Source organism: Amia ocellicauda, chromosome 23, assembly GCF_036373705.1.
Source record: "Amia ocellicauda isolate fAmiCal2 chromosome 23, fAmiCal2.hap1, whole genome shotgun sequence".
NCBI classification, from domain to species: domain Eukaryota; kingdom Metazoa; phylum Chordata; class Actinopteri; order Amiiformes; family Amiidae; genus Amia; species Amia ocellicauda.
The window spans coordinates 5,434,674-5,454,181 of NC_089872.1; the positions used below are offsets into that span (position 1 = coordinate 5,434,674).

Genomic DNA, 19,508 nt, shown 5'->3' on the forward strand with positions numbered 1-19,508 from the left:
TGCAGTCTGTAAAGTTCTTTATTTAATAAAGTCCTTTAAAAGAATTCTTCGTATGGCTCAATCTCCTTCTCCCAGTTTAACTCTTCTGTTGCCGGCAAAGACTTGGTTGGTTTCTGGTTCCGGTTCGGGCAACAGAGCTACAGGTTGAGCTGTGGCAGCGAGTTTCTGGTTCAGGTGAGAGAGAGAGAGAGAGAGAGAGCGTGTGCTGTTCTTTATACGCCTGTCAGATCAATAGGTGATTGGTTCTTGAGTTTGGATTTCGGTTTCACCCCCAGTGTCCTATTGGAGGGGGCTTGATTTTATGACTGATGTCAATCCATGCCATCTTTTGGAAATGCCGGTTGGCCCGGGTTCGTAGCTCTGTGTCGGGATTTCGGCTCTCGTCCATTCCAAAGAGTTTTTATTACCTACAGGCCCCCTTCCCCAGACATCTCACAGCAGGATTCCAAACTATTTGGCCTATTCTCGGTGCCATCCTCCCAAGACTGTCACTTTGATGTAAACCAGTCCCACACTTTAAGGAAATCTGATAACTTTGGGGGGAGAGGTCTTTAGATCAGTGCTTCAGCTCAGAGCTAATATGCTCTTATCAAAATACACCCATCATAATGCTACAGCGTGAAGTATGATATTAATATTGCTGTGATCTTCTGCTCTCTATCCACTTTGTGGTGACATATTAATAGAGTCATAGGGCTGTCCTAAAATGTATTCGAAATTATTGAAAGCTTAGGTAGGAGACAGAATGGGGTTTAAAGTAGCTAGATTTACTAAATTAACAACTGTACTTAATTATTACAAGGCAGTGTGACAGTGCTTTATTTTTATTATTATTCTTAAGCGCTAACAGAAAACATCCATTAACAATTCCATCAGAAGGAGCAAGACAAGAGCATGAGCTAATTTGGTAAATGCAAAATTAGAGAGAGGGCTTTAACAAATATGAATAACTCCAAAAAATCGAAGAAATAATAATAAATAACACATTCATATAAAATCGTATTTTTATTTTGGGGCCGGCACGGTGGCGCTGGGTTCGGGTCTCTGCTCGGGTGCCTGTCTGCGCGGTTTCCCCAGGTCTCCCACTTCTTCCCACCATCAGCCAAGTTGATTGGCAAAGCTAAATTGCCCTGCAATGGGCTGCGTCCCATCCTGGGTGTGTTCCTGCCGATCCTCCATGCCTGCCGGGATCGGTTCCGGCTTCCCCGCCACCCTGACCAGGATAAGCGGCTTTGAAAATTGATGGATTTTTATTTTATTAAGGACTTTTGCATTGTCTCTCTAACTTATCTTAATTCTACATGTTTTATATTGAATGTACTTTTATTATTATTATTATTATTATTATTATTAATAATAACGAGTGTTATTCTATCATTTGGAATTGCGCTCAAATTAGCCTGCCCCACTTATGCGTGACCAGACATTGTAATTTACATTGGATCAGGACTACTTTACTTTTTAAACGTAAAATCTTTCAAATACAGTTAACAGAAAATAAAGCTTCTACAGTAAATTAATATTGAGATTGGATTTCGGTTTCAGCCCCCAGTGTCCTATTGGAGGGGGGCTTGATTTATGACTGATGTCAATCCATGCCATCTTTTGGAAATGCCGGTTGGCCCGGGTTCGTAGCTCTGTCGGGATTTCGGCTCTCGTCCATTTCAAAGAGCTTTTATTACCTACAGGCCCCCTTCCCCAGACATCTCACAGCAGGATTCCAAACTATTTGGCCTATTCTCGGTGCCATCCTCCCAAAACTGTCACTTTGATGTAAACCAATTCCACACTTTAAGGAAATCTGATAACTTTGGGGGGAGAGGTCTTTAGATCAGTGCTTCAGCTCAGAGCTAATATGCTCTTATCAAAATACACCCATCATAATGCTACACTGCGCAACAACCTTTTCCTCACAAGAGACAAAGGAGAGTGTGCTTCAAGTTGAAGGTAAATCCTGGATTTTAAACTTCTAACCTTAAGCTGCTTCAGAAAGTCTTGATCCCATCGAGGGCATCATTACCCCTTGCTTATTGTATCTGTGCATTTGAATGACCGCAGCCTGGCCCGTCGTCTCTTGCAGGGGGTTCATCTACATCTACGACCTGGTGATTCTGGTGAACGCTGTGTTCATCGGCCTGGACGAGGAGAACCCACTGATCTCCAACGCGGAGTGGGTGTTCCTGGGACTGTACTTGCTGGAGATCCTGCTGAAGCTGTACACCTATGAGCCGCGCTCATTTTTTGCCAGACATGAGTTTTGGAACTGGTAGGCATTGGACCATGTGCCAGTTTACTGACTTTTATGATTTGTTAATAAATGTACTTCATCAAAGCTTCTACAAAGCAAAGTAACAAGGTTTGCTAAGTAAGGTTCACCTCAGAATCACACATGATGAAATCACTTCTGATGATTAAATTTGACCTGTACTATTCCAAACTTACAGCTGATTTTCACCCTGAACCCTTTAGTCCATTCAGTAAAGTGAGAGATCGTGTCAAATCCTAGGTGTTTACCTTACCGATATAATATAAATGAAGGAGGATATCTCTTAGCAGTAATATAATGGTGTCCCAAGAGATAAAATACAGTAATACAGGTATTTTTAACCTCGTGAGCCACCCATGCAGGTTTCTAGGAGATGCATTGAGAGGGACTGGGTTATCAAGCCCTAGACGAAAGCATGTGAAGCACAGTGCTCTCTGAGGAGTCGAGCTCAAGTCAGCTGGCTTTTAAGCTCGAGAGTGCCCCAGCGGGCCGATGTTTAATGCACACTGATGGCTGGAGTGGCTGCTTCCCCTCAGCTGCAGAGGTGCAATCTGTGTGGAAATTTGTTACAAGATAGGGGGATGTTTGCCAGCATCTAGAGCATATAGGCAAACAAAGCACTTAATTCCTATTGAAAGCAAGCGGCAGTCTGGTCCCTGTAAGACAATTGATCACCTCCTCCTCATTCGCAGGGCGAGGATGGGCATTGCAGAAGTGATTGATATACCGCTTTCATACCCTGAGAGATGGGCTCACCCGGGCTTTTCTGAACTAAGTTACAGATATCTTGAAGAAGCTCTTGGGGACAGAGAGCACAAGTGGTCTTGCTTTCTTTTGAGGAATGAAATGGCAGGAAATGTTTGCATTGACATTAGGGCATTCCTTTGGGCAGCAGATGGATTCATTGCCCAATTCTACTTACATGGATACGCAGACATGCATCTTTGGGATGGTAGGAGAAGAAGAAAAGTGCATGTACAGTTAGTGGTATGGTTCAAACACATAGTAAGTGTAAAGATATATAGGACTGGGGGATGGAGACGACCCAGGACCCAGCTCACCTTGACCCTGTTCTGGGTGAAGTGGTTATTCGATATAGATGGATGGATGAACACGCCACTCAGCATCATGGCCTCCAGAACACTCAGCTGTATTCTCTCTCGCTCATGAGACTAGTTGCTCTCAGTTTAATCTTTGCAAAGGTTTTCTCCAGCAGTGCAGGGCTTTATGGATTTCTGCTTCTCCTTCCACAGGTTTGACACCATCATCATCATTTCTGCTTTAGTTGCCACCATCGCCAACTCCGCAATGAAATCATGTGAGTAAAAGCCAACCCGCCTAATGAGCCTAATGATAGTTGTTATTGGAATCTTAACTCTTTTGTGAATGTGTTTATTTTACTACTTTTACTACGTTTAATTTATGTACAGTTGCAGTTGGTGGTTCATTTAGTTTATATTTCATTTTTAAACCATACTTATCATTAATGCCTTTCAGAATTTGTTTTGGCAGTTATTCAGCTGAGAGAAAATGAAGGATTCAGTTGACTGAACTCATTTGAGATGGGAGAGAAATCAATTGAGTGGCAGTCCCTTGTTTACACAACCCCTGTCTAAACTCAGGATACTTGCCAGACACTGTATAGCTTTAAGGAATAATATTTACTAAACTTAATGGAAAATAACATTTTTCAAAGAAGGGTTGTGAATATCTTCAGCTACAACTGTATGTATGTGTATCTATATGTGCGTGCGTGTGTGCGTGCGTGCGTGTGTGTGTGTATACAAATGTAATGGGTATTCAGATCATCTAACTGTTTTCACATTTTGTTGCTTTAAAGCTTGCATTCTTGACACTTTGAAGTAGGAGTGAATGTATTATATACACAACATACTCCATACATAACAAAAAACAAAAAACAGACGTAATTAGATAATTAATATGAAATAAAAATGGTAGTCATGATTGCCGAAGTACTCCTACCTATTGGTGTGGCAAACCTAAACAAATTCAGGTGCACAAAATGACCTTGACAAGCCACTCAATTACTTAAATGGCCTCTGTCTATGTGCAATTAAAGTGGTTCTCATGATTTTGGAATAAAACCATTCAAAATCGATAGATCGATATAGACACATAATGTGTGTGTTCAGATTTTTACAGATGGGCTGTTCATTTTAACTTCTCAATTTGTGTTTGTAAGGTCTGTGCTTTCTTCACATTCTGTTTCACTAATGATGGTTTGCTTGAAGTTGGCCTCCCTTGACTGCTGTGATGCAGTGATCCCAGCCCCTGTAAAGTCTCCTTCAGCAACGTGGAGGAGCTTGTAGCTGTTATTCAGAGCACAGCGATTTCCCATTTGGCTTTCAGAGCAGTCTGCTGTGCTGCTGTGTCCCCATTTCTCAGAAAGCACTGTTGTGCTGTTCACATCTCTGTGTGGTAGGCAGAGTTATTATAGAAAGTAAGAGGTAAGGAATATAAAACATTTTAGGAGTGGTATTTAGATTTTGACCTGAGTAATGAACTAGTTTGAATTAACCATGCCACCATACTGCCCACAAGCCTGCTAAAAATGTCCTCCTAAAGCTGCTGCCAAGCCCTGTCCTGCAGAGGGATCTTCCTTCCTGACCTTCAGAGGAGAAAGCACTTTAAACCATATGGGTGTCTGTTGTGTATTTCAGCTGGTGGCTACACCAGCCGTCAAATCCTGGATATAGTCTTTATCCTAAGGGTCCTGAGGCTTATTCGCATCGTGGACAGTATCAAGAGGTAAGGGTCTCTCTGCTTTGTTGTTCAATTAGGTGGAAGAGGTGAAGGGATGATTAGTGGTTAATGAAGTTGGGCTGTGATTTGCACTGCCAGTTTAATGCAATCATCTCTCTCCATTAACTGTGAACTGTTACTCGGTGGTCTTGAGAAGGTGTCCATTGATTTTGATGTGTATGAGTTTATTTGTGTAAGGATGTATTATTACTACTACTATTGCTCTTTGGTATTTAATGTTATTATTTTTTAGCCACTTTTTCTTTCAAGTTATAAAGGTAATGCTGAAGTCTGTGTGTGTGTGAGTGTTTTTAACAAATGTAATTCATGAATATTGTATTAGGAGTCTTGTAGGTGCTTAAATCTCAGCTGATTTCTTTAGTATGAAGAGAAACAGACTTGGCAGAACATGTCTTGAAGAATGCATGAGTTTCTCACAAAATCATTACAATCAATTTTGAGTTTTCCACTTGCTCTTCATGGAGTTTTGAATCATCTGTGTTTTTCAGGTTTCGGGCTATTATCAATACCATTATAAAGATTGGCCCCACGATTATTACTTTTGGACAGCTCATAATTGTAAGTCAGCTTCTCCTCTAACAATGTCTGAGTTCATTATCTGTCTAATAATATGTCTATAATGCAATCACCTCATTTTCCAAGACACTTTTTTAAAAATTAATATTCAAAGCAAGCTTAGAAACAACTGGGTTTGGTCAAACAAGTATTTCTCTGTCTTTAAACTGTGGTAACCAAGACTAGATATTTAACATTGGTTGACATTGAAGTTTTTTCATCTGGGATTCCAAAACATCTTGTTAATGGTTTGCCGACCAATCTAATATTATCTCTGTGGTTCTTGGATGAGACCTGTCCTGCTCCTGCACTACACATTTCAGTTAATACAGTGGGGGGAAAAAGTATTTGATCCCCTGCTTATTTTGTATGTTTGCCCACTGACAAAGAAAAGATCAGTCTATAATTTTAATGGTAGATGTATTTTAACAGTGAGAGACAGAATAACAACAAAAAAAATCCAGAAAAAAACGCATTTAAAAAAAGTTATAAATTGATTTGCATGTTAATGAGGGAAATAAGTATTTGACCCCTTCGACTTAGTACTTGGTGGCAAAACCCTTGTTGGCAATCACAGAGGTCAGACGTTTCTTGTAGTTGGCCACCAGGTTTGCACACATCTCAGGAGGGATTTTGTCCCACTCCTCTTTGCAGATCCTCTCCAAGTCATTAAGGTTTCGAGGCTGACGTTTGTCAACTCGAACCTTCAGCTCCCTCCACAGATTTTCTATGGGATTAAGGTCTGGAGACTGGCTAGGCCAATCCAGGACCTTAATGTGCTTCTTCTTGAGCCACTCCTTTGTTGCCTTGGCTGTGTGTTTTGGGTTATTGTCATGCTGGAATACCATCCACGACCCATTTTCAATGCCCTGGCTGAGGGAAGGAAGTTCTCACCCAAGGTTTGACGTTACATGGCCCTGTCCATCGTCCCTTTGATGCGGGGCAGTTGTCCTGTCCCCTTAGCAGAAAAACACCCCCAAAGCATAATGTTTGACGGTGGGGATGGTGTTCTTGGGGTCATTCCTCCTCCTCCAAACACGGCGAGTTCAGTTGATGCCAAAGAGCTCGATTTTGGTCTCATCTGACCACAACACTTTCACCTAGTTCTCCTCTGAATCATTCAGATGTTGGCAAACTTCAGACAGGCCTGTACATGTGCTTTCTTGAGCAGGGGGGCCTTGCGGGCGCTGCAGGATTTCAGTCCTTCACGGCGTAGTGTGTTACCAATTGTTTTCTTGGTGACTATGGTCCCAGCTGCCTCGAGATCATTAACAAGATCCTCCCGTGTAGTTCTGGGCTGATTCCTCACCGTTCTCATGTTCATTGAAACTCCACGATGTGAGATCTTGCATGGAGCCCCAGACCGAGGGAGACTGACAGTTATTTTGTGTTTCTTCCATTTGCGAATAATCGCACCAACTGTTGTCACCTTCTCACCAAGCTGCTTGGCGATGGTCTTGTACCCCATTCCAGCCTTGTGTAGGTCTACAATCTTGTCCCTGACATCCTTGGACAGCTCTTTAGTCTTGGCCATGGTGGAGAGTTTGGAATCTGATTGATTGATTCCTTCTGTGGACAGGTGTCTTTTATACAGGTAATGAGCTGAGATTAGGAGCACTCCCTTTAAGAGAGTGCTCCTAATCTCAGCTCGTTACCTGTATAAAAGACACCTGGGAGCCAGAAATCTTGCTGATTGATAGGGGATCAAATACTTATTTCCCTCATTAACATGCAAATCAATTTATAACTTTTTTGAAATGCGTTTTTCTGGATTTTTTTTGCTGTTATTCTGTCTTTCACTGTTAAAATATACCTACCATTAAAATTATAGACTGATCATTTCTTTGTCAGTGGGCAAACGTACAAAATCAGCAGGGGATCAAATACTTTTTTCCCTCACTGTAGGTTTCTCGTCTTAGCATTAGAACTTCTGTATTTCTTACTAATACGCAAAATATATACCAAAGCTCATTGGACACAACCTTTGCATTTCAAGTATTTACCACACCACCACCAAAGCGTGAACTAGAGATGTCTAATTGAGCCAAATATATTTTAATAGTCACTTTAGTGTGGTGTTTTTTCTTCTACTTTTTATTCCTTGTTGGCAGGTGGTTTATTACATCTTTGCTGTGATTGGTATGGAATCGTTCAAGGGAAAAATCACATTCTACGGCTTCAACTCGTCGGACCCTGCCAGCGCGTACTGTGGCAACCCACTCCTGAAAGACTCTGCGTTTGCAAGACACAACTACTGCAAGAACAACTTCAATGACATTGTTTCCTCATTCATCCTTCTCTTGGAGCTCACTGTTGTGAACCAGTGGAACGATATCCTTTTGAACAGAAGCCCCAGGGATATGATGCTATTTTGAAGGATTTTGACCTGAAGTTAATCTTTCCTATTTATGAAATAAAAACACATTATACAAGGCAAAATGTTTAACCCCTAAGCTTGTTGGCTGTATCTGTGACTACACATTTACAACTTCATCATTTTGTATTGGAATAAGCTTCAGTCAACGCTAAACCTACACACGCACGCGCACGCACACACAGAGGGAGATAGATTGAAATTGAATGGATCTAATCCCAGCAGAACAGAGGTTCAAAAGCTAATATCAGAACAGTATGTCTTTGTGACTTTCTTTAGGAGACAAGGTGGCAGTGAAACCTGCAGTCTAAGCATCATAGGAGTGTTGTCCTCACTCACAGGAGTCATTAATGCTTGTGTGTGGAGGCTACGGGGAAGGCGGAAGTCTGCAGGCAAAGATTGAGGCTTTTAGGGGAATGTAAAGTTAGGATTATATTTGGGAAGATAGGATTTAGATGCGAGCTGCACCAGTCCTCCCTATGATGGTATAGGTCTGCCGTTTCCTCTGAGGACAGGTTTATGAATGAATGTTTTTGAACTGCCTCCTGTTTTCTTTAACCTTCCATCACTCCTGACCAATGGATTTACAGTGGTCACTCACGTTGCAGCCAGGATCTATTTTGTTGTGTTTCACATTGTGGTGGTTATCATCATTATCAAGTAAGTTTGTGTTTAATATTATTGTCTCAAGTAAACAAACTTTGTAAACAAAAAACAAACTAATACCTTACTCATCATGAAGTAGCTCACTGGTCAGAGGAATTTAGCTGCATCCTGTTTGCAAATTTGCAAATGTGCTAAAACAACAAAATCTGTGAAGTGTTTTGTTGATGAAATCTGATCGACTCTTCTGTTTGCTTGTCTGATCTGCAGCATTTTAGTCGCATTCATTCTGGAAGCTTTTTTTGTGGAGTATACGTTAGAAAAGTGTGATCTACAGACTTCAATTGAGAAGAAGATACAGGAGCTGGAATTGGGAATTGAGCAGTAAGTATTCTATTATCAATACTAATCTAGCTAGAGGCACATATGTTTTGTTGTTCGTTATATTTGTTTATAATACACATGTTCAATATTCTACCGCATATATATTTTTCCAATTTTCTCTATCCTAGCTTTGATTTCAGCATTAAACTTCAACCAAGTTTTGCCCAACACTGTAGTCTGTACGGTTGCCCTGAAGTGCAACTGCTGAAAAAAATAAAGCAGCGGCTGCGAGATTTGCAATGGCTGTGAGATTTGGAAGTGCTGAAAAAATAAAGCGGCTGCTGTAGCATTTTCAGAAGCAGTTACGGAAAGGGAGGTACATTGTAAAATATATTTGACTGATGCCATTGGACAGCAATCAAGTCACGTCGGCCGAGTTGCTTCTCCAGAAGAGCCAACAGAATCTGAGAAACGGGCGCCAACTGCGCAGAGCGCTGTAGCATAAGGTACACTTATAAATTTCAATGAAAGAAGTGATTTTATAGTATCACCTTATCACGAATCCTGGAATCTTGTAGAACTCAATTTCTGTAATAATTGGACGCAGACACCAATTCCAAAGATATAAATTGTCAAATTTATTCAAAAACAGAGACTAAATGGGATTGCATATGGTATCACACAAATCGTTAAATAAAAAAGGTTATAAACACATTGACTACAATACCGGTTAGTAAGACGAAGGTGAGTCTCTCATTAGTATTGTTAGTCGGACATTAAATAACTACGCAGGTTAGTATTTATGTCAGATAACTTCATTATATATATTAGTCTCATTTATGTTTAGGTGCCAAGAAAGATCCTATCATTACTTGTTACCACAATTTCCCTTAACTGATTATTATTCAATGATTAAGGATAGGCAGGGACACCAATAATCTAATGTCTATTAGTGTCAATTTCAGACTAAACAGTGAAACAGGAATGAGAAGATATTTCTCGGCGTTGACAGATTTTATTTCTAAAATTATCAACAAAACAGTTTAATGCAACACACATTTATATTTAAGCAAAACTAAATATTACACATTCTAGACTTATGAATCACAGATTAACATTTCTAATTGATTTCTCCAATGTCATGAATCACAAAATCCAAACTGTTAAACTTATCTGAACTTCGTCGCAGAGAGGCCTCTCTGGCTTCGGGCTCAGATAAAAGCACACGGCACGAGGTCCGTGTGGTTTGGAACAAAGGCAGTCCGGTTCGGCTTTGTCCAAGAACTTCCACTCAGTCGATGCACCTGGAAGTTGGGGTTTCGCGAATATAGAGTCCTTTCCAAATAGATTTTCCACTGGTTTGAAGGCTCCAAGTTTGTGCACAAAATCTTCTTTGTAAGCAGGGTCTCTCACCTTACTTATTTGAAGACAAAGTCAGACTCAAATAGCTATTTAAATGACTGACACTTTTGTATTCAGTCAATTGTCCAGCTGTAAAACTCCACTGATCAGGTGGGCACAGGCGGGCATGCGCAGTCTGTAAAGTTCTTTATTTAATAAAGTCCTTTAAAAGAATTCTTCGTACGGCTCAATCTCCTTCTCCCAGTTTAACTCTTCTGTTTTCGGCAAAGACCGGTTCTGGCAACAGAGCTACAGGTTGAGCTGTGGCAGCGAGTTACTGGTTCAGGTGAGAGAGAGAGAGACGTGCACTGTCCTTTATACACCTGTCAGATCAATAGGTGATTGGTTCTTGAGTTTTTGAGATTGGATTTTGGTTTCAGCCCCCAGTGTCCTATTGGAGGGGGCTTGATTTATGACTGATGTCAATCCATGCCATCTTTTGGAAATGCCGGTTGGCCCGGGTTCGTAGCTCTGTGTCGGGATTTCGGCTCTCGTCCATTTCAAAGAGTTTTTATTACCTACAGGCCCCCTTCCCCAGACATCTCACAGCAGGATTCCAAACTATTTGGCCTATTCTCGGTGCCATCTTCCCAAGACTGTCACTTTGATTTAAACCAGTCCCACACTTTAAGGAAATTTGATAACTTTGGGGGGAGAGGTCTTCTTTAGATCAGTGCTTCAGCTCAGAGCTAATATGCTCTTATCAAAATACACCCATCATAATGCTACAGCGCGAAGTATGATATTAATATTGCTGTGATCTTCTGCTCTCTATCCACTTTGTGGTGACATATTAATAGAGTCATAGGGCTGTCCTAAAATGTATTCAAAATTATTGAAAGCTTAGGTAGGAGACAGAATGGGGTTTAAAGTAGCTAGATTTACTAAATTAACAACTGTACTTAATTATTACAAGGCAGTGTGACAGTGCTTTATTTTTATTATTATTCTTAAGCACTAACAGAAAACATCCATTAACAATTCCATCAGAAGGAGCAAGACAAGAGCATGAGCTAATTTGGTAAATGCCAAATTAGAGAGAGGGCTTTAACAGATATGAATAACTCCAAAAAATCGAAGAAATAATAATAAATAACACATTCATATAAAATCGTATTTTTATTTTGGGGCCGGCACGGTGGCGCTGGGTTCGGGTCTTTGCTCGGGTGCCTGTCTGTGCGGTTTCCCCAGGTCTCCCACTTCTTCCCACCATCAGCCAGGTTGATTGGCAAAGCTAAATTGCCCTGCAATGGGCTGCGTCCCATCCTGGGTGTGTTCCTGCCGATCCTCCATGCCTGCCGGGATCGGCTCTGGCTTCCCCGCCACCCTGACCAGGATAAGCGGCTTTGAAAATGGATGGATTTTTATTTTATTAAGGACTTTTGCATTGTCTCTCTAACTTATCTTAATTCTACATGTTTTATATTGAATGTACTTTTATTATTATTATTATTATTATTATTATTATTATTATTAATAATAACAAGTGTTATTCTATCATTTGGAATTGCGCTCAAATTAGCCTGCCCCACTTATGCGTGACCAGACATTGTAATTTACATTGGATCAGGACTACTTTACTTTTTAAACGTAAAATCTTTCAAATACAGTTAACAGAAAATAAAGCTTCTACAGTAAATTAATAACTGTAACAGAAAAAAACACCAACCGGGTACATACTCACTCTAAAAATCGAAGATTCTTCAGCGGTTCTATTTAGAACCTTTGGGTTGTTCGTGAGTTAAAGGGTTCGTTAACGTTTAAGGTTCTTTAAGGATCCTTGTTTGCAGGGAACCTTGGTAAAAGGTTCTAATAGGAACCTTAAAGGTTCCTCCACAATATCAACCCTGGGAATCCAAAAAAGATTCTTATTAGAACCTTCACTTCTTAGAGTTTATATATAGGCTGAGTACTGTAATTGTATTTGAAAATCTACAGGCTCGCCAACGTGACTTGCTTGCTGTCCAATGGCATCAGTCAAATATATTTTACAATGTGTACCCTCCCTTTCCGTAATTGCTTCTGAAAATGCTGCAGCAGGCGCTTTATTTTTTCAGCACTTCCAAATCTCGCAGCTGCTGTTTTATTTTTTCAGCACTTCCAAATCTCACAGCCACTGCTTTATTTTTTCAGCAGATGCACTTCAGGGCCACCGTAAGTCTGGCCTTTTTTTCAGAATCCACTTTTTGTTTGCTTCAGAATTGTTAATATCCCTGTCAGGTGGATTTACAAAAATCTGAACTCAATGCACGGTTTCTCCCCAAAAGAACAGTGGTGACATCCTCATACGTGTTGTCTGGGACTATCATGTGACTTTCCAATGGGGGATTTAGTTTGGTGTGTCCAATCATTCAAAGAGTAACCCAGCTGAACACCTTGAAAGAAGGAATTTGAATGTGAATTATACCTATTATATATATAATATTATACACACACATATTGAAGATAAACATGTCAAGAAATCCCTTTGTTTCTGCAACTCTCAGAGATGAGCAGGATAAGGGCATTGCGGAAGACATGGAAACTCAGGAGAATGACCTTGGCCCTGCAGAAAACGTCAAAGGAAAGTCTTCTCTCATGTTCAGGATTGCATCAAAAAGTGAGTCATTCCTAGAATCCCTGCCTGTATGTTTTGTTTGTCCCTTTTTGTAATGTCTTTTGAATGCACAATATACATGTTAAAAATGCAACACACACATTTAAGAGAATACACAAAAATCTGCCTCCATAACTGTTTTCTTCTCAGAATTCCTGCTGAAAACGTTTGAGAACTTATTTTTAATTTGTAGCCCCCCGATGTTGTTCACAAGCTGGTATAGAACCAGCGCACCTTCTGATAAGACCATTTCTGGGTCCTGTGACAACTGTTCTCATTGTTACCCCAGGATACAAGACTGTGGATACCCTGTTACAGAGGATATTTGAGGCCGATCTGGGCCCTGAGGATAACGGCTGCAGTTTGGACGAGTGTGGAGAGGATCCTGACAATCCTTTGTCTCCAGGCTTCCAGAACCCAACCTTTGACAGCATATAGTTTTTTTTTTTTTTAATTATTGAAAAAGGGATTTTCAAATCACTTCAATGAACTGTATTATTATATATATAATATACGTATGCATTGCTTCCATGTATGGATCAAAGGTTTATATTCTCTCAAATGTATTGAAAATTAACCAAATGTACAGGCAGTGAAAAAATGAAATGAAGTAGATTGCATACTTCATATTGCTATATAGTACAAAGTATTTCTTAATGTATGTATTGTTATTATTGTTGTTGTTTTTATAAGGATATGAATGTAGCATAACTGTATCCATAAGAAAAGCTTTATATGCAATATACTTTGCCTTCTGTGATAAATTATTGTATAAAGTATATATGAGAGTACATTAATGCTGGATTTGAGTACAGTGTGATTCAGATCTGAATGGTCTCTTCTGCTTTTATAAGCCAGGACATGGTTCATTCACACTTTTCACTATTTGTACTTTTTCATGTAAAGTTATGCTTTGTGTGCTAGGTTGGATGAAGGCTTTTCTAGCAAATCAAGTGATTTAAAATACACTTCACAGAAAACCACAATGTTTCTGATGCATTCCTTTTTCTTTTTTTCTTTCCTTTTAAAGCGGTCGGTTCTCGCTCCACCTCAACATGAAGCTTGTTCTTTGTTTTTGAAGTTGTTTTTTTTTATTCAGATCCAAAGCACAGTAAGCAGGGACTTTACTGCTGTCAGTCACAGGCCTGAAACAAGTATCTGTGGGGACGGCCTGCCTGCACTCACAACATGCAACTCCATTATCTCCCTGCAGGGGTCCCTCATGTAAATACTCCTAAACATATATTATGTCAGCTTTGTGTGTGTAATCCCCAAACTGGGGTTGATCACAAAAACAAAAGACAGGACATCACTGAAAAACAGGAAATGGAAATAGCAGTTGATGCAGAAAGGCTGTTACTATACACTCACCTAAAGGATTATTAGGAACACCTGTTCAATTTCTCATTAATGCAATTATCTAACCAACCAATCACATGGCAGTTGCTTCAATGCATTTAGGGGTGTGGTCCTGGTCAAGACAATCTCCTGAACTCCAAACTGAATGTCTGAATGGGAAAGAAAGGTGATTTAAGCAATTTTGAGCGTGGCATGGTTGTTGGTGCCAGGCGGGCCGGTCTGAGTATTTCACAATCTGCTCAGTTACTGGGATTTTCACGCACAACCATTTCTAGGGTTTACAAAGAATGGTGTGAAAAGGGAAAAACATCCAGTATGCGGCAGTCCTGTGGGCGAAAATGCCTTGTTGATGCTAGAGGTCAGAGGAGAATGGGCCGACTGATTCAAGCTGATAGAAGAGCAACTTTGACTGAAATAACCACTCGTTACAACCGAGGTATGCAGCAAAGCATTTGTGAAGCCACAACACGTACAACCTTGAGGCGGATGGGCTACAACAGCAGAAGACCCCACCGGGTACCACTCATCTCCATTACAAATAGGAAAAAGAGGCTACAATTTGCACAAGCTCACCAAAATTGGACAGTTGAAGACTGGAAAAATGTTGCCTGGTCTGATGAGTCTCGATTTCTGTTGAGACATTCAGATGGTAGAGTCAGAATTTGGCGTAAACAGAATGAGAACATGGATCCATCATGCCTTGTTACCACTGTGCAGGCTGGTGGTGGTGGTGTAATGGTGTGGGGGATGTTTTCTTGGCACACTTTAGGCCCCTTAGTGCCAATTGGGCATCGTTTAAATGCCACGGCCTACCTGAGCATTGTTTCTGACCATGTCCATCCCTTTATGACCACCATGTACCCATCCTCTGATGGCTACTTCCAGCAGGATAATGCACCATGTCACAAAGGTCGAATCATTTCAAATTGGTTTCTTGAACATGACAATGAGTTCACTGTACTAAACTGGCCCCCACAGTCACCAGATCTCAACCCAATAGAGCATCTTTGGGATGTGGTGGAACGGGAGCTTCGTGCCCTGGATGTGCATCCCACAAATCTCCATCAACTGCAAGATGCTATCCTATCAATATGGGCCAACATTTCTAAAGAATGCTTTCAGCACCTTGTTGAATCAATGCCACGTAGAATTAAGGCAGTTCTGAAGGCGAAAGGGGGTCAAACACAGTATTAGTATGGTGTTCCTAATAATCCTTTAGGTGAGTGTATAGCAGTTACTATTGGGTTGTTTTGGTGGTGTGTTTATATATGGAAAGAGGAAGATAAAGACTTGATATAACCTAGCTTGAGAAGGCCAGGCACAATCAAACACATTGTGATTAAAGCAGGCAATGTAGTAAAATGATGTTGTCGTCACTGCCTATGGAAATGTCTTTCTGAAACTATTGCTGAATAAATGGAGACAGGATAACCGAGAGCGGAGAACATTTGGGGCTTGTGTCCTCTATGATGAGATGGGTTTATTTCTTTCTTTGTAGTTCAGCATCTGTTTCGGTCTTAATTGGTTAGCTGTGCGGATGGTAATGGTGGTGCTGGTTGCTGAAGGCATGGAAGAGTTTGTGTTAAGCCCCCCAGGGCCAGATTATAATTGACGGGGTCGTGTCGGGGAAAAGAAGGCACTGACTGGAAGGCTTGCGTGGTATCGCCTGATAATGTGCTGGAGCTCTTTGTGCTTTCATTCTCCTGCTTTTATGGGTGCAAAACTACAGCAGCTTCAAACAGATCTATTGCAGCCTTAAAGCTTTAATTTTTGTTTTATTGTTATTGTTTCTTTGTTTATCTCTTTTTATGATTTCTAGGAAGTTGACAATTGAGATTTTGTATGCCGGTTGTATTGTTGCACTGCAGAACCACATTTTTACCCCCCTCCCCCTTACAAAATTACTGAATATGTCCAGACACCTCTGGAAAGAAAGGGAGGGTGGGGCTCAGAGAATTGACACATTATCATTCTGTGATTCATCCTTTTATTGAAGGATTTAGGATGCTGGGACATAATTGTCCTTGGTGCCAGGTATCTTTGTGTTTTGAAATTATTCCTTTATTTGTTGTTGTTGGTTTTTACCCTTTTCACTTTCTACCCTTTTAACCCTGTCCTTATACATACAGGCCTCATTGTCAGGCTCAACAAAGTAGAAATATATTGAGTTATTGCTTTTGCATTTGTTAAAGTAGCTAAATTTGGTATAGTTCTGTAGTCCTGTTAACTGCTTGGAACAGGTTAAAGACAAATAAGAGTAGTAAACAAATTGTGTGTATCTGTATTTGCCTTGGATTAGGGCATACACCTAAGAAATAAATGTTGAATTATTAGCAATCCTAGCAACATTGTATCGGAATCAGTCCCATCCTGTAGGCTTTAATGTCAACACATTTCACATATTGACAACAGTCTAGTAGTTATTGACAAAATATATATATTTTTGTAGACTAAATCAGTGTTCAACAAACTCTGAATTAATAGTTAATTAATAGTTTGGTAACAGTATTAATAAGTGAATCACCAAACAGCTCTTCAAATTAAGATTGTGTATGACAGTGTATATAAAAATGAATTGCAAACAATTACAGAAAAACTAAAAGTGTAATCGCAAAAACAATAAGAAATAGAAATGAAGTAAATGGATCTGAGAGAACAAATATGGGACAATTAAAAGAGTGAAGTTGGAAGTTGGTGTGTGTGTGTATGTGTGTGTGTGTGTGTGTGTATGTACATATATATATACACACACACACCAAATTCCAACTTCACTCTTTTAATTGTCCCATATTGTCCCATTTTCTCCCTCTGATCCATTCATGATTTTTTTTACCAAAAGATGAAAAAAGGCCTAGTAGAAGACAACCACATAAAAGATGGGAAGATGAAATCATTAACTTTACAGGTGTGACATGGAAAAGAGAAGCTGTAGATCGAAGCAAGTGGAAACATCCTGGGGAGGCCTTCATCCAGTGATGGATTGATATAGGCTGATGGTGATGGTGAAATATGTAATGTCTGTGCACATGTGTGTCCAAGTAAACTGCCCTGGGAGTTTTTGCCTTATTCCTGCACACTTTTGCAGAGCTATTTTTGAACCATGATTCCAGAATTAAAATTAGTCTTTCAAAACGAATGTAAATCATACATACAAAATTGCACACGTGATGCATGTTGTCACCTAAGAATTCTTATTCTGCTCTGTGTACTTTGCTTTCCTTTAAAAAAATAATAATAATAATTAAAAAAAAAAAGAATTTTAATTAATTAATTAATTCTTTAAGTTTTGGTTGAATTAAAATAATGTACATGTGCACAATTTATACTGGAAGCATACATATATAACTGATATATACATACGGTTTAATAGTGTGTTACCTTTTACGTTAAAGTAGACATTTTAAAAATAGATTACAGGCTGCTGCCATATTCCAGGCGCCTGCTTGGTATTTATTGTTTCAATACTTTTCCCGTGTCCACTAGTCAGGCGAACGCTGCTAAAATCAGTGTTAAAGAGATTTTAGCAGAATACTTCACTGAAGTTGCTATGCAACTGAAACATCCATAGCTAACTACAGCTAGCTTACGGCTCGGGGAACGCAGGCTCCGAGGTGCATTGTGGGAGAATCCCTGTGATGCTGATTCAGGAGGAGAAGCGGAGAGCGAGAAGAGGAGGGTGGAAGATGGTGCAACAGCAAATGAGAAAAAAACTGCAATGACCCTGCGAACAGAATAATGCGTCTCTACAAAGCTTCCAAAACTGAGATCTTATTCCGGCGGCAAAAGAACAGGTCAGGAAAACCGCATTCCTCTGCTTATTGTTTCTCCTCCTCGACGACGATATGCATATCGTTAATGTATTTTTAACCATTCGCTTTTCATTGCATTGGCACCTTGTCTATTGTAGTAGACTACTAGCAAACGCCCATAGGGAGCACCTTGCTATTGCCATAGCGTGTGTATTATTTACCAAGAACAGCAGTACCGCCTCGACATAAAACAAGTGACGGCTTCCATCTGCATTATGGCTAATAAATTAATACATGTCACTTCTACGGAATAACGATAATGAATAATTGACTTAAATGCATTATAATGCAGGCCTTAGACGAATTGCTGGTTCGGTGTAATCATGGGAGTTGTAGTCTTCTGGTGTAAAAGCTTGGCGGGGCGAGCCTTTAATTTTCCCAAGTGAAGAACGACATCTCCCAGAGTGCTCTACCCGCCCTACCCGAGTAGATGGTCCCTTTTCGTGCAGGGTTGACTGTCTGGAAATACCTTCAATGGGTGCCGTCTGGAGGCGGGCCCCGAGGGTTGGGGAAGCTGAGGCGGCTTCCCATTGGCCGAGGTTGTTCGGGGTGCCGGGTGAGGTGCGCGCGGGGTGGATGCTGTTTCTTTGGCAACCGGTGTCCGCGTGCGCCGCCTGTCGCGAGGAAGACGCGCGCTGTGGGCTCACGCTGCAGTGCGGACAAAAAAAAAAAAAAAAAAATGTAGGAGGAGAGGGATAGGCTAGCGGGAGGACTTGGCATTTAATAAAGCACAATAAAATACTTTAACCTCCTTTGGACTTCGCTGGACGTCTAAGTTGCCGCCCGTGTTTGGCTGTAACCCGTTCATTTCTATTTTAGACGGAAACGCAGGCACTGCAATGCTAGGAAATCCTGCATCCGAAAATGCCTAAAATCACGACTATAAGAACAATTTCGAGCGAGTAATCAACGGGGGATATCCTACCTTGCTGAAGTGGACTATCATAATATATTACATAATGCAAATCTACTTTCTGCAAAGATATGTATTGGACACAACTTTGATAACTAATGAGAAGCTATATAATAATATTGGAACCCATATTTAGTGATCCCGGCAACAGAGCTAGTGCTAGTGTGTGCGTTAATTAACAGCCTTTCTGCATAAGTAAAACGGGAAAAAAGGGGCAACTAAAACAGGACAGCGCTTTTATGTTCCTCCTGGTGGTGTTGATGGACCAGGCTCCTCGGTGATGAATGATCCCCGGTTGTGTAGCATCGCACCCTGGCAGAGCCGGGAATGATGCTCCAGTGCCGCACGCCGTGCACTGACTCGCACTGCAGCGCCACTCTGTAGGTGAGAGAGTAATTTCATGCCGGATCATCTCTAAGGCCACCCCGCCTCACTCTTGGCGAATGGATCGGGAAGAAGGGGATTGTAAGCCCAGTGGATAAACGATCTTCATTTTAGTTGAAATCCTCGGAGACGAGTGGGTC

The 19,508-nt window shown here is 40.7% G+C and overlaps 1 protein-coding gene across 3 annotated transcripts in view; it reads left to right on the plus strand.

The window, feature by feature from the left end:
• The window catches only part of tpcn3 (two pore segment channel 3), a 32,470-nt gene extending 18,495 nt beyond the window's left edge, over positions 1-13,975 (plus strand). For all 3 annotated transcript variants that reach the window (XM_066696838.1, XM_066696840.1, XM_066696839.1), the window contains 9 exons: positions 2,081-2,266; positions 3,520-3,584; positions 4,948-5,035; positions 5,539-5,608; positions 7,717-7,936; positions 8,549-8,639; positions 8,853-8,966; positions 12,794-12,906; positions 13,193-13,975. In XM_066696838.1, coding sequence (XP_066552935.1) covers positions 2,081-2,266; positions 3,520-3,584; positions 4,948-5,035; positions 5,539-5,608; positions 7,717-7,936; positions 8,549-8,639; positions 8,853-8,966; positions 12,794-12,906; positions 13,193-13,341 — 1,096 coding nt within the window. In that variant the 3' untranslated portion in view covers positions 13,342-13,975. The remainder of the gene's footprint in view (positions 1-2,080; positions 2,267-3,519; positions 3,585-4,947; positions 5,036-5,538; positions 5,609-7,716; positions 7,937-8,548; positions 8,640-8,852; positions 8,967-12,793; positions 12,907-13,192) is intronic.
• Positions 13,976-19,508: the final 5,533 nt, after the last annotated feature.